At 37.9% G+C, this 13538-nt stretch overlaps 3 protein-coding genes across 3 annotated transcripts; 1 reads left to right on the forward strand and 2 right to left on the reverse strand.

The window, feature by feature from the left end:
• Positions 1 to 80: 80 nt before the first annotated feature.
• LOC101313179 (probable LRR receptor-like serine/threonine-protein kinase At1g67720-like) lies at positions 81 to 4798 on the reverse strand. Its single transcript, XM_004309966.1, has 14 exons — positions 4728 to 4798; positions 4050 to 4587; positions 3417 to 3928; positions 3202 to 3331; positions 2618 to 2689; positions 2444 to 2512; positions 2271 to 2342; positions 2044 to 2112; positions 1708 to 1868; positions 1240 to 1617; positions 1074 to 1139; positions 811 to 997; positions 588 to 720; positions 81 to 475 (listed from the first exon to the last, which is right to left on the reverse strand). Exons 1-14 carry the CDS (start codon positions 4795 to 4797, stop codon positions 149 to 151), a joined length of 2784 nt encoding a protein of 927 aa, XP_004310014.1. The 5' UTR covers position 4798; the 3' UTR covers positions 81 to 148.
• Positions 4799 to 5413: 615 nt separating this feature from the next.
• On the reverse strand, positions 5414 to 6662 carry LOC101313765. Its single transcript, XM_004309968.1, has 2 exons — positions 6408 to 6662; positions 5414 to 6043 (listed from the first exon to the last, which is right to left on the reverse strand). Exons 1-2 carry the CDS (start codon positions 6634 to 6636, stop codon positions 5889 to 5891), a joined length of 384 nt encoding a protein of 127 aa, XP_004310016.1. The 5' UTR covers positions 6637 to 6662; the 3' UTR covers positions 5414 to 5888.
• Positions 6663 to 8231: 1569 nt separating this feature from the next.
• Positions 8232 to 10567, forward strand: LOC101314051 (peroxisome biogenesis factor 10-like). The gene is made up of 5 exons (XM_004309969.1): positions 8232 to 8639; positions 9132 to 9294; positions 9414 to 9480; positions 9604 to 9817; positions 9915 to 10567. Exons 1-5 carry the CDS (start codon positions 8557 to 8559, stop codon positions 10120 to 10122), a joined length of 735 nt encoding a protein of 244 aa, XP_004310017.1. The 5' UTR covers positions 8232 to 8556; the 3' UTR covers positions 10123 to 10567.
• The last annotated feature ends 2971 nt before the right edge of the window (positions 10568 to 13538 follow it).

The following is a 13538-nucleotide window of genomic DNA, read 5'->3' on the forward strand; positions in this document are numbered from 1 at the left end:
ACCATGGTAAGCTCATTTTTATGCCCCAGCAACATTATCATACATTATGTGCAGAAGTATTACAAGGTTTATATGAACTGAGATTGAAGACCTATGCTCATTGTTAGAATGGTGTATTGTTAAGAGCAAAATAGAAGATAGTACAGAATCATCTTGCAGATGGAGTTAGGCAATCTTTTGATATGTCAGGACTCTCGATTTCAAGGAAGCTTGTGAGTAGGGTTTTCCGGGAAGATAGTGCTTTCGAAGAACTACTTGAAGATATTCTCTGGTTGGCTTCACTGCCTTTTTCAATCTTCATAGCGTCTTGTATGGCCACAATAATCTCCTGCATTCTTGGCCGAGAAACTCCATGTTGCTCAACACATTGTACTGCAACTTCAGCAATTCTCCAAATGGACTCAATCTTGACACTCCCTTCCAGAAATGGATCCATAATGCTTACTACATCCCCTTTACGAATTAAGGATTTCGCCTGGAACTCAACAATTTTCGTGTGATTACAGTAGTTTCAACATGTAATTTTGACGTGCAAGATGATCAGCATTGAACTTCAAGAAAAATTTCAAGTGGAGTAGAGGGCATACCCAGTGAACAATGTTCAATTCAGGACCAAAATCTTCTGGTGACACAGGCTTTTTTCCTGAAATCAGTTCTAGTAGAACAACCCCAAAACTATAGACATCACTTTTTTCAGTCAACTGCTGACTAGCATAATACCTGTTAAGAGTAGACACATTTTTGACTAAGTGCATCCAAGAGAGAACATAATCGATCAACAGTTGTGCATATATCATAACTATGGCTTACTCGGGATCCAAGTACCCTACTGTTCCTCGAGCAACACTTGATATATGAGTTAAATCTTCTTCTGCTTGCCTAGACAGTCCAAAATCTGACACCTTGGCTCTCATGTTAATGTCCAGCAGAATATTGCTTGTCTTTACATCCCGGTGGATAATACTAGGGTTGCATCCAGTGTGTAAGTACTCAAGACCTGCAGATGTAAATTTGTGTCAAGTTGAACTTGAAAATGAAGGTAATCATAAACTAGTAGGAAGTTCCAATTGAACCTTTTGCTGCGTCTTCTGCTATCTGAAGGCGAGTTAGCCAATCCAAGTGCTTGGGGACAGTAGATCCTGTTGTCAACAAATTATGTCATGGAGCTGATCAGACTGCTTCCAAACAACACAACTGAGAATATTAACTCAAAGAACAGACTTTAACTAGTAAGCAGACCATGTAAGTGATCTCGTAAAGTCCCATTGTGCATATACTCATAAACTAGAATGCATTGATGTTCTTCCTCACAGTATCCAATTAGAGGAACCAAGTTCCTATGATGAATTCTTGACAAGAGGGCTATCTCAGTCACAAATTGCTTATTCATGTGGGTAGATGAATCAGCCATCATTTTAACTGCTACCTCTTTTCCATCTTTCATCCTCCCATAATAGACAGTTCCAAAGCTTCCTTTCCCAATTTTCTTTGAAAAACTGTTAGTGGCTTCTTCCAGATCAGGGAGAGTAATGTAGCAAGCTATGCCTTCATCCATCAAATGCCCCCGGGAACCTGAATATGCTGTTGAAGGCTTTGTGCTGGCGCGCAGAGAATCACCTGATGCACAAGAACAGATGTTGGATTGCAGAACTATGCAAGTAGCATATTAGTACAACAGATTCCTGGAGTTCAAACCTTTCTGATAACTTTTATGTTGATGTGACTTTTCTCGAAGACTACGCAATAGCAATAGAGCCCCCAAGATTAAAATGATAACAGCCACCAGTACTCCAACTGAAATTCCAATTATCAACTTAAAATGCTTGTGCTTTTGTGCTCCCTTGTGTAGCCCGGGATTATCTTTGTATCTGAAAAATAGAGTTGCATCTCTGTTGATAAACTTTTCAAGGCTAAGACCTGGACTTTAATGTTATCATTTGTGAGTACTGATGTGTAGTCAATTGAAAACAAATTACATACATTATTGTCCATATCCTATTTCCTAGTGTCATACTAATAGCATTGGATTGGAGACACACTTACTCAAAAGTGACTTTCCCCGTTAACAGTCCTGCAGGAATTTCCCCACTGAAAGAATTGTTCTGAATGTACCTGCCGCATATGGATTCACATTTACAGCATGCTCAAAGCGTGTATCAAAGAAACACATGCTAATGTTCGAGTAAGGTAGATCAAGAAACTTCAAAATATTAACAATATATGAAGCATTCAACACAAAGATAGCACACTAAAAGTAGATTACTGCTTACAGTTCTTGCAAATTTGACAAGCTATCCAGGTAAGAAGGTAGTGCACCAGTCAATTTGTTATTCTCTATATGCCTCCATGTTGACCAGACATAAAAGAGGAATCAATAATGAAACAATAAGATGGTGTCTAAATTCAAATAAGAAATTTTTGTTGCAAGATTTGAAAAGCTTACAGAATCTTTATATTGATAAGATTACTGATGTCAGGAAATGGTCCGCTGAAGGAGTTACCATCCAACCACCTAAGTGACACAAAGATATCAAATTCAAGAGTAATTCACCTAAGTGAAAAAGAAAGGAAAAAGAAGAAAGCACACAGATGTTTAGAAGATGATAATAAAACTTACAACTCTGTCAACTCCTGCATGTTATTGAGCTCCAATGGAATTTCACCCTTCATATTTCTCCCTGATAAGTCACTGTACCCATATGTCAGAGAGTTGGATCTGCAGCTAAGCTCCTAAACTATGAATACTGGATAATTTTTAGAACTAGGAGTTAGGACCAAATGTCTAAGTTCCAGCATCGGTCCCAAGAAAGTGCTTTTCAACCTACATTGATCTATTCTATTACAATACCTTTTGCTGTTTGCAAAGAGGAGTTTTTATAGACATCCATCAACAAACCTATAAGCAACTTTGCTGAAGATGAAGATCTGAAATTTGAACGCTTGATGTTCATGAACCAATTCTGTCAATTGAATTCAGCTTATGTATAGTAGCACTGCACCAAAGGTGCATTTGATGAATAGTGTAAGCTACCTCTATGATGAGTTTGACCTTGAACCACTGTCTTAAAGACTACAAATATCCTTAGAGAATTCCTATATGACCTTTCTGATGGTTTACAAGTTCTAATATATAGAATGAAAGTTCAACTATAATAAATGTGAAGGAGAGCTTTCAGGAGAAGGAAGGTGTGAAGAACTTACATTTTTGTAATTCTTAATGGTGTTGTAGTACTACAATTCACCCATTCCCAGGGAGTTGGGACACATGGATCACCTTCATCCAGCGATAGACTTTCAGAGGACATGAGACGAAGGATATTGAGAACAGCGACTACAACAAAAAACCGAGACTGGTAATCAACAGCCAGTCTGATACAAATTCTCAGGTAACACAACAATAAGATCATGGAACTTACAATCTTGCCTATCCGTCTTTGCAGCAATCGGCACATATTTACTTATTTCAATTGCATTTAGAAGTGGTCCTCGAGTAGAATCCGGGGTCTTAACAAAGGCAAATGACAGAACAAACTCCAGACTCACATTCATGTAGCTTGGTTCATAAAGAGTGTACATCCCATTTGCATTCTCAGCAATATTCACCACCGCACTGTTATACTCCGGCAAGTAAGGTTGCTCTAATCTAAACTTCCTACTGTCATTGGCACCCAAATCCTCTATTTCCGCAAAATAAGCATAAGCTCGAGCATTTGCTGGAAAACCATCTAGATTCAATCTGTAGCTCAGTGTTCCTTTTGTGCCAACCACCGCAGTCTGCATCACCTTCATAGGTGGGTATTCTCTGCTCCCTGTATCCACATTCCTAGATGTATTGATTCTTTCTGTACCAGGTGCCACCCCTACCAGATAGTTTTGCCTTTTCACAAGATCCGAGTCCCAAATCCGGTCATAGGGATCATCAGGGTACCTGAGGAAAACAACACATTTGCAATGTAGGTATCAAATCAACACATGCATTATAATCCAAACTAGTTCATTCACAAAACAACTAGTTAAGTGCATTATTGAGCTAGTACTGCTTGATTTACCTGATGACATCCGTGCTTGGAGCACCAAAGTTCACCCTAGCAGCCACTTTCAAGAAGAAATCATCCTCGAAATCCGTGGCATACATAGAAATGTTCAAAGGCCTCAGCTCCAAAGTGGAAATGAACGGGACACCAGTTGTAGCACAACATATGCAAACATCAACCGAATTCGACGATGCCCTGATGATCATCTCATTCACATATGTCCTCGAGGCTTCGAAAATAGTCACAGTAGACCACATAGTTGTATCCAAATAAAGCTCGAATTTCGGGTATGTGTCCTCACTTTTCAGGCTGCCATATTGAAACGTTGCACGAACTAGATACCTTCTCCTCTCTTGTGTGCTTAGGGTGTAACAGTACTTTTTGTTGTCTATGGGGAAATCTCTGCGGGTTTGATACTGTACCAAGCTCCCATTTGGGTCTTGTACTGGAACTGATTTCCCCTGTTTCATGAGACCCATGTCTGAAATCCATGGAAGTCCAGTACTTGGGTCACTGGAATTTCTTGAACCTCCACAGTCAATACTAACAAACTCTGTAAATATTGAATATGATTGAATCAAAAGTTACTCAATTTGAACTGTAAAAGAAAAAACTAACTTGGATTTCATAGTTTACAACTGAGAATCTACTAAAGGTTTCATAGATATGAACCAAAATAGGCAAAGTACATACCTTGAACTTGGGACTCAACAGAGGAAACCAAGTAAAGAAATAAGAACATGAAGTAATATAATGAAGCCATTGAAAGTGAGAAAGAAGCGAGTCTTTTCAGTTTTGGGAATTTGAGGTTGATAAAACCGAAACTGTTTGTGAAGCTTAATGTTTAAGGATCTGTGTTTGTCTAGTACAGTAGTAGCTCCACTCACATTTCGCTTTTCTTGATAGACGAGAGAGTGTTCAATCACGTTGGCTATCTCTTTGTGATTTCGGAATCTTCTTTTCTTTCCTCCCTAGAAAATTGATTTCTGGAGGCTTTTGGATACGCGGTTTGGGTTTGGGTTTGTCTTTTTCTTTTACTTCGTTTTATTAACGTTGGGAAAAGAATGACACAAGCTCAGTCTACAATGTAAAAAAGATCAAAACTTTGAAGCCATTATTTTGTCTTTCCAATATCATTGCTTTGCGCAAATCCTATCTATCAAATTTCGAAGCAAAGACTAGGCTTTGATTTGTGCCCTCCATCCATACTCTCATTTGTGCAAAATCTATTGTGTGGTACCGAGTATCATTCATCATTATATAAGGATGTGTGTTTATATTATACTGATCACGCATGAAGATTGATAAAACTTACAGTCATAAGAAATATTTACACTTAACAGATGAGAGATTCGAACTTAAAACTAAAACGAATTGATGAAGAAAAATTACCATTAAGTTAACAAATCAAATGTCGTAATGCATATATGTAATGTCAAATATTAGGATGAGAATTTTGACGATGCAAACAGAATCTTTGATGAAATGAAAGGGAGGACTAACACACAGCATTAAACATATCCCCTCTGCTTTATAGGCTTTTGCTTTAGCTTACAACGAAATCTGCTTTTCTCATCCCATTCTCTCTCTGGCTTTTCTCAACTTTGAAAAAGTAAGAAGAATTTGAAGATGATGCTTTGTATGGCTTCATGCACCCCTTAAGAATTTGAGGATGATGCTTTGATGGCTTCATGCTACCCCTTTTTTTTTTTTTCCTTAAACTCAAAATACTCGGTAAATAGTAAAAGCACTTGAGCACAGTGGCCATTTAAGATAAGATAAATGATGGTTGTGTAATGATTCCAACATGAAAATGACAATGAAATCCATATTAGAAAGAAAGGATGAGTGATGTCAGTCATCATAGGAGGAGTGAGGAGCAGCGGTACATCCAGGGTCAAAGGGATCTTCAGAGCCACAGCAATGCCAGTATTGAACAACTTTGCCAGAGTTGGGAGTGCTCATGGTGCCCCCCGTGTACACACTTTCAAACTTCCTCTTTGTTTCTCCTAAAATTCAACATGTTAGACAAGAAAACCAAGCACTTTTATGAATATGAATTTCATTCTAATTTTGCGTACATATACTTGTTTCTCACATTACATTTTACTGATGCAAATGAAGAGATGTTTCATGAGAAAAAAAACGAGTAAGAAATGCAGAAACAGAGCCAATTGAGAAACCCAATCAGGCTGACCAAAGAGTTTGAACTCTGGACTCATGGATTCAGGTGAAACCCAATCAGCCTAAGCAAACAATTCAACCAAGAACACTTTAACTTGAGAAACCCAATCAGCCTAAGCAAAAGTCTAATTGAATTTGTACCTTAAGAAAAGAAAGAAAGAAAAAACTGAAGGTGGGAGGGGCACGTACCTCCAAAATGAGCGGTGTGAAATCGACAAGCCCTGAGGTGATTGAGAGATGGATCGAACTGGGTTTTGCAATTTTTGCAAGTCCTGAGCGCTACTTTGTTGTTGCCGTTGTTGTTGTTGTTGGAGCACCGAAACGTACCAAATCTCAAACTGGTGCGTGGTTTTAGATTTTGAGGGAGACAGAATACTCGAGTAGCAGCGGCAGCAGCCGATGCCAGAGGAGCAGCCATCACTGTTGGTTCTTGCAGATTGACTCGTACAGACAATGGTTCCAGCTTTTTTGTTTTCAAGCAAGACCAAGTTTTATTTTTACTGGCTCGCGTCTTCTTTTGTTGAGAGGAGGTAATTTGCCAGACTCTAAATTCTCTCTAAATTGTAATCCACGGTCTTTATCTTTTATTTATAGTAACTTAAATTTTAATTTAAAAAGTGTGGATTACACTTCCTATTCTCTTATATGTTTTTATGCACAAGTTTCTTTCTTTAAGGCATTTTTAACAAACATGATGACTCTAAATATCCAACATCGACAAAGCTACTTCTGCTTACTGTATAAAACACGTCCTAAATATCTTTGATTGTGAAGCAAACATAACCTGTAATGTAGTTACATAATAGATACAAAATTTAAAGGCCAAGGGACCCAAATATATGTAAAATCACAATTATTGTGTTAGTTGTTGCAGATTGCGTCGAACGAGCCATGAAAACAGAAAACAGTGACCAAGAAGTTCTTGCTTCCACCCACTCCATTATTTTCACCTTACTCTTTTAATTTGTCTCACATACAAGTTTCTTTGAGATAACGTATCGAACATCTTATACTTAAGTGTACACATAAAATCAACAGGGGCAAGACGCCGTCATCATCATCAACAGCCCTAGTTCTGCCAGCTGCAGAACAATGCTTTATATCCATTTCGGGCCCAGAACTTGATGGTGAATCATGTTAAAGCAGCAATGCAGTTGCAGAAAAGAGACAAAATTTAAAGGCTAAAACCCCCAAAGCAAACAATGATGGGCTAAAATTGATTGTAGAGAGTCCACTCGTACCAAGTCATTAACAGATATAGTCGGTTCCGGGCTCCAGTCATCAAACACATTGCAGTCAAATGTGTTCTGTCTAAGTTGCTGTTCCAGCAAAACCAAATTAATTATAGTTGTGAAGTGTTTATCACACTACTACTATAATTTCCACTTAAACTATAGTAGGACTAGATCACCTAATGACCCTAAATATTTGAGACGTCACATTCGTGGGGAACAGTTTTGATTTTTTCAGTCAACTCTCGCAACCCAAGTTTGATTGTTTCTTGGAGCCAACCACATACATGCAAACACTAAAGCAAATTATGTTTTTCCTCTATCCAAGTTTGACTCTTCTGGAAGTCATCCTTACTCGATTGTAAGAATTGTGTGCATGTTCTTGAAGAAACTTACTTGACAAGTGTGGGATTGATGTGGCTAACACTCTCACACGAGGAAACGAGTGAGTTTGGATATGCGTGTATAACCTCTCTTTCATTTTTAGTGTATTTTGGTATGTTGTATTGTATCGTGTTAAAAACAGTTCCTTTAACCAACTATATCAAAGAAATGGATAGTTCATGTTTTCTTGATTGACACCGTCCATTTGGTGACAAATGTTGTAGAAGAGCCTTATTTACTACTTGAATTTTTTTTGACAAGGTGAATATGTCTGAAATTCAATTGTGTGGGGGTGATTTTATTCTTTGACAACATTGATTAAGGAGGACTTCAGGTCCAAAGTATCCCAAAAGTCAGAGTCGGCCTTGCAGACGATGGTGAAGCCCAAGCCTGAAGCAGTTGATGATACAATAATGTAGGCAACATGAGAAAGAGAAGGCATCCCTTTCTTTCCTTGAAGTGGGAAAGGTTTGAACACTAAGCAAAGCTTTGGCTCAAGCTTCGCCCCTATCTTTCTCTCTTTCTTTTAAAAACCCCACCACCATCAAATGTCTCCCACCTCGAACATTCTTCAACAGAAACAAAAACAAGAACCAGAACTTACTCTATCCTACCAAAAAAGTCACTCTTTTCATCTTATCCCACACCCTCTTTCCCTCTTTTTGTCTTTGTTTCCTTCCCTTCTTCGTTTCTCCTCATAATTGAAAAGGGAGGGAGAACACATGTGGCAAGATCAGCCCAGCAAATCTTGTTTCGCAGAATCTATCAAGGCTCTTGAAGCTGATATACATCATGCCAATAGCTTGTGAGTCTTGTTCTTTTTGTTTTTTTTAGTTCTGTGTTTATGATCAAGTTTGGTTCTTCAATTGTTGTGAATTAAAGTTTGGTTCTTTGTTGTTGATCAATCAAAACTGTGGAATTCATATATGCATTTGCCTTGCCTGTTTTCAACTTCTGGGTAGTTTGTTGTGTGTTTAACTCAACTTGGTTGTTAGACGTATTAATCATTTGAGAAGAAGAGTAAAGTTTGGTGTATGTGCGTGTTAAGTTTAGTAATGCTATCCTTACGGGCTTTGTAGGTGAGAAATTCTGAAACGTCATACACATTATAAGTTCATAGCAATTAAGTTGCCAATTCTTCATCTCCAAAATTGCAGGAGAAAAAGAAGTCCCTTCTTCATGTTGCTTATATTTCCTAATGCTAAATATGTGAAATTGAGTTGTTATGATGGTCAATTCACCGGTGCATATGTAATCTGATATATTTTTTCATTGGTTTATGAAATGGGTTTTGCAGGGCAGCTTCTCTTCCCAGAGATTATGGTGGGAATTGTATCCAAATGAGATTGTCTTACAGCCCCTTTGCCCCTCTTTTCCTTTATTTCATTGAATGGATGGATTATAGTTGCACTGATATACTTCCCAATTACTTGGGCCTCCTCCACATACTTGTATACAAGGTTTGGCCGTTAACCTTTTGGTTCAATCTATCTTTTTTTGTTGACTTCCTGCAAAACCAGAAAGAAAAGACTTATTATGTTGCCTAAAAACACAAATTAAGCAATGCATATTGGTGCAGGTATATGTTGATGGGGTTCCTTCAATATCCTCCAAAGAACAAAAGGTCACTATAAGGGAATTTTATGGTATATTTATTCTTCCACTGTTAGCTTCTTATGCTTAAACTCTTATTTTCTTATTGAAATAATTCCTTGCCTCTTGGAAAGTTATATAATTTATAAGTGTTTTCTGCTGGAAAACCATTGCAGGTGTAATATACCCTTATCTTAGACAACTTGAAGGTGAGTTTAACGAACTGGAAGATAGTAAGAAGAGAAGCCAAAAGAGGATAGAAGACAGGAAAAACCTCTCTGATATTGATCTAGAAAGAGATGATGAATGTGGTATATGTATGGAAAACTATGCAAAGATGGTGTTGCCAAATTGTGGGCATTCAATGTGCATCACCTGCTTCCATGATTGGTATAATTACTTTCCATCTTCATTTGTTTTCTAGTTTCAATAAGAACTACTGTGCATCTTACTTGCTTCTGGTGATCTTCAATGTAACTGATTACAGGAATGCCAGATCACAGTCCTGCCCTTTTTGCCGTGGCAGCCTCAAGAGAGTTAGCTCTACAGATTTGTGGGTACTCACTAGAAACAGCGACGTGATTGATGCCGTAACCCTTGCAAAGGAGAACCTCAGACGCTTCTATCTTTATGTTGAAAATATTCCTGTTATTATGCCAGCAACACATGTTGTGGTATATGATTACATGCTCTGACTTGAAGATGAAGAATGAAGTGGCAAACCAAACATAATGCTGAATACCCCTCTGTATATATAGTATAATATAGAGAAGTAAATGTAAATCACCATGGAAGGGGAGAAGCTGTTTCATGGTGGCTGTATATAGTAACTGAAATAGTCAAAAGCCTGTTTCCAGGCAAAAACCAGGTAGCTTTGGACTTTTGAGATTCTTGGTTGAGCTATATCAAGGAGCAATGTACCAGCCTCAATCCGAATGATGCACCTGCAAGTCTTTGGCGACAGCGCTGGATATACTAGTACTGATATTTGTACGAAATAGGTATGCCTGCCATTCAACTCAGTATTTTGAAACCTGAGTGTTGCAATGGAAATGGCAAGCAGTTTGCTAGTATTATGTAATCTGCTGTTACTTCATGATTTATTATAAAATTAATGATAAAGGCTACTGTATTTACCTCTTTTTGTTCTTATTGAAGTGAGTCTTTTGATAGATAAGAGGTTATCAAGTTTTTATTAATGTCAAGGCATGATAGAATATAACTTGACACATGCATTGGTATAAAACGGTGGCTTTGACTGAGTTCTTACAAGACAAACCAAATGTAATTAACCCTGAGGTTGTATTGCACATTTTGCACTGATCTAGCTCCTGATGTCACCAATAGCAGAATTTTCCACTGTAATTATCGGCGCATGAAGATTAGCATAATGCTTTAAGAGGTGAAATACCTTTGTGCCAACCTTGTGATGATGAATAAATACCTTCCTAAGCCTTGAGAGGAAGCAAACTATTTTTGCTTTGTCTTAAACTGCTGTTTAAGCCTCAGTGGATGGGCTTAAGATACCTTGACTGCTTCCTTAAGGGACCCTGGGGAAGGAAGTTGAACAAATATCTGAACCTGGTTCAGTTGCTGTGTCACTCACTCATCTTAAACTACAAGCTACATTGCTGAAAGGGCTTAAACATTACTATCAAAAATTCAAAATGCTTTCCACTGAATGTTTGACGAGTTGAATACAGGACCAAAGTAGGTTTCAGTGTCACTATTATTTTTGAAAGGAACTAGCAAATTGCCAAAATGGTTTATCATCATTTAAATTAGGCCCATGAATCCAGATTTAGCTCTAGTTCATATAAACGATACACCTCATTACACATGAAAGGCTTTCTTTGATTAAAACTATACTGCATAACATAATCACTGCTGCATACATAAGAATCTCATTTCTCAAAATGAAGATGGGCAAAACAGAAAACTTAAACCCATCTGTTAAAAAGTGGTGCCAAACCCTAGGTTTAGGCATAATCTTGCTCAATGCATTATTCAGCATCAATATAACCTGTTAAAAAGAGGGAGTAAAAAACAAAAAAATGAAAAGTTAAAAAAGAATAATTAAGCAGAGAAGCATTACAGGAAAGCATAATAAGGCAGGAGCTATATTCTATTTAACTTTTAAATAAACAAATGAAAAGGGAGACTCCACTTATGAGAAGTTGCATGGAGTTCATCCTCCTAAATCGTTTGTAACCAATGATGCTCACCCTCTCTTTAGTAAATAATTGATCTCCAAGATAAAGAATTTCTAAGTGGGCATTTCCTTTTAGAGCCATTGAGTTTTTATTTGTTCAAAGTCCTTCTCTACCCCACTGCCCTAAAGCATACCTTTAAAGGCTTCTAAAAACCCTCTTGTTCTTCTTTCTGAGTTGAAGAAAGCAGAAACATCAGGGGTTTAGATTAATGGTTCATGCACTAATGAGGCTCAAGATCTGTTCGGGTTCACAATCACATGTCAATGTTTTACTGGGTGAGTTGCTGCAGAAGAAAACTTAATTAAGTGATGATTGGCATGCAATTTGCCACTAATATATCATTCTTTGAAATGGAGTCTGCAGAAAGATATATGCCACTTTATGTGGCATCAGTATGGAGCAAATGGCACTACCGGTAGCTTCAATCTTTTTTCTGCCATAGGGGGTATCGTGGCCTCTATTAACGATAATGATTAGCTAGCCTCAGTCATCTTTCCAATGGGTTTATTCCAAAGTCATAAAAATTTAGGGAAATTAATCTGCTATTAGCTTTGTCATTTTCATGAATCCTTATGTCATTGAGTGCATGTCATCTGTTTAGAGGCCCTGCTAAGCCAACGGAGTAATTAGAAAGAAGGTTGATTAAGGAACTTCTTTTGTTTAAAGCTAATGTTCCTTGGAAGCACATTTAAAATATGCATGTGTACTGCATTGTATTCTTATGTTGAAAAACAAGAGTTTCTGGAATTCGTCCCAAATCGCATCAATGATTCAGTAATCGGTATTGAATGAAATGTTACTTATCCATTTTTACCGGGATGAAACTGATGCTTTGTTAACATCATGATATGATGTTGAAAATGGTCTCTTGTTTTTGAGGGGGTAAAAATATGAATATATGATCAGCCATAACCCTGGTTTGGAATCTCCCAATTTGATATTTCCTTTTCAAGTGGAAAAGAAGGCAAAGACCAAAGAGTGAAAGACACGAACTTATAATGACATGGAGACAGAACACACTTCGTCATCTGATTGCTAATGCCAACAAGGGTGTTTTGTCCCTCTATTATTGGATTTGTGTTCTTTAAAAACTATCATACGGGTCCATAATCCACTAAATGCTACTGATCGCAGAATGAGGAATTAGAGGTCTTAACCAAGGCATGGTATTTGTGTCACATAATCATATCGTACCTTGTATTTGCCTAAAATGTAAAGCCCTGCTGAGTGCTTGCCCTCATGAAGTACATGAAGATTCTTCAAGATAGCAAAAACTATATGCTTACCATTTCTGTCAAAAAGAAGCAATTATTAGTGTTAGACATTAGTGCACCTCATAATGTGAATAGAACAAGTATTCATATCAAATCAAAATTTGTTCTAGGATATTCTATATGTGTGCATTGGCCTTATGCCAATAGGATATGTAGTTAGACTAGATCTATGTATTCATATCCTTACCATATTGGTATTGTGTAATTCCCTATATAAAGGGCTCCTATCAATGAATAAGATGACTCTCTTGCTATCTCTTTGTCTCTACACTTTATTCTTCATCACGTTATCATGCACTTTGTTCTAACCCTAGAGCCAATAGCCCACCATTTTTTTCCAAACCCTAAAATTGGGCAGCCTTGTTTTTTCCGATTTCCGACCAAAATTCCGACTGCCCTCCGCCGGAATTTTATATTCCCAGAAAGCTCTTTCCGTCACGGATCCAACGCCGCCGGCCTCACCTTGAGAACCGGCCGGAAAGTCTCCGAACCGGCCGTCGGAAAATTCCAGACCGCCGCCGCTACCGACCACCGGTTCACCACCTTCCCTTGCTCCGATCAACTTGAAATTTTGACAGAAGCTTCCCCATCCAGAGCTGCTCCTCCTGTCAAATTTTCAGCCCC

The sequence above is a fragment of the Fragaria vesca genome, unplaced genomic scaffold (assembly GCF_000184155.1).
Source record: "Fragaria vesca subsp. vesca unplaced genomic scaffold, FraVesHawaii_1.0 scf0513160_u, whole genome shotgun sequence".
Lineage (NCBI taxonomy): Eukaryota > Viridiplantae > Streptophyta > Magnoliopsida > Rosales > Rosaceae > Fragaria > Fragaria vesca.

Coding starts and splice junctions, on each gene's coding strand:
- LOC101313179 (XM_004309966.1), bottom strand. CDS start 4,797: ATGGCTTCATTATATTACTTCATGTTCTTATTTCTTTACTTGGTTTCC. Junction 2,343..2,443: donor CTTATCAATATAAAGATTCT/GTAAGCTTTTCA, acceptor GTCAACATGGAG/GCATATAGAGAATAACAAAT. Junction 1,618..1,707: donor AAAGTCACATCAACATAAAA/GTTATCAGAAAG, acceptor CTTGTGCATCAG/GTGATTCTCTGCGCGCCAGC.
- LOC101314051 (XM_004309969.1), top strand. CDS start 8,557: ATGTGGCAAGATCAGCCCAGCAAATCTTGTTTCGCAGAATCTATCAAG. Junction 8,640..9,131: donor ATACATCATGCCAATAGCTT/GTGAGTCTTGTT, acceptor TGGGTTTTGCAG/GGCAGCTTCTCTTCCCAGAG. Junction 9,818..9,914: donor ATCACCTGCTTCCATGATTG/GTATAATTACTT, acceptor AACTGATTACAG/GAATGCCAGATCACAGTCCT.
- LOC101313765 (XM_004309968.1), bottom strand. CDS start 6,636: ATGGCTGCTCCTCTGGCATCGGCTGCTGCCGCTGCTACTCGAGTATTC. Junction 6,044..6,407: donor TCACACCGCTCATTTTGGAG/GTACGTGCCCCT, acceptor GTTGAATTTTAG/GAGAAACAAAGAGGAAGTTT.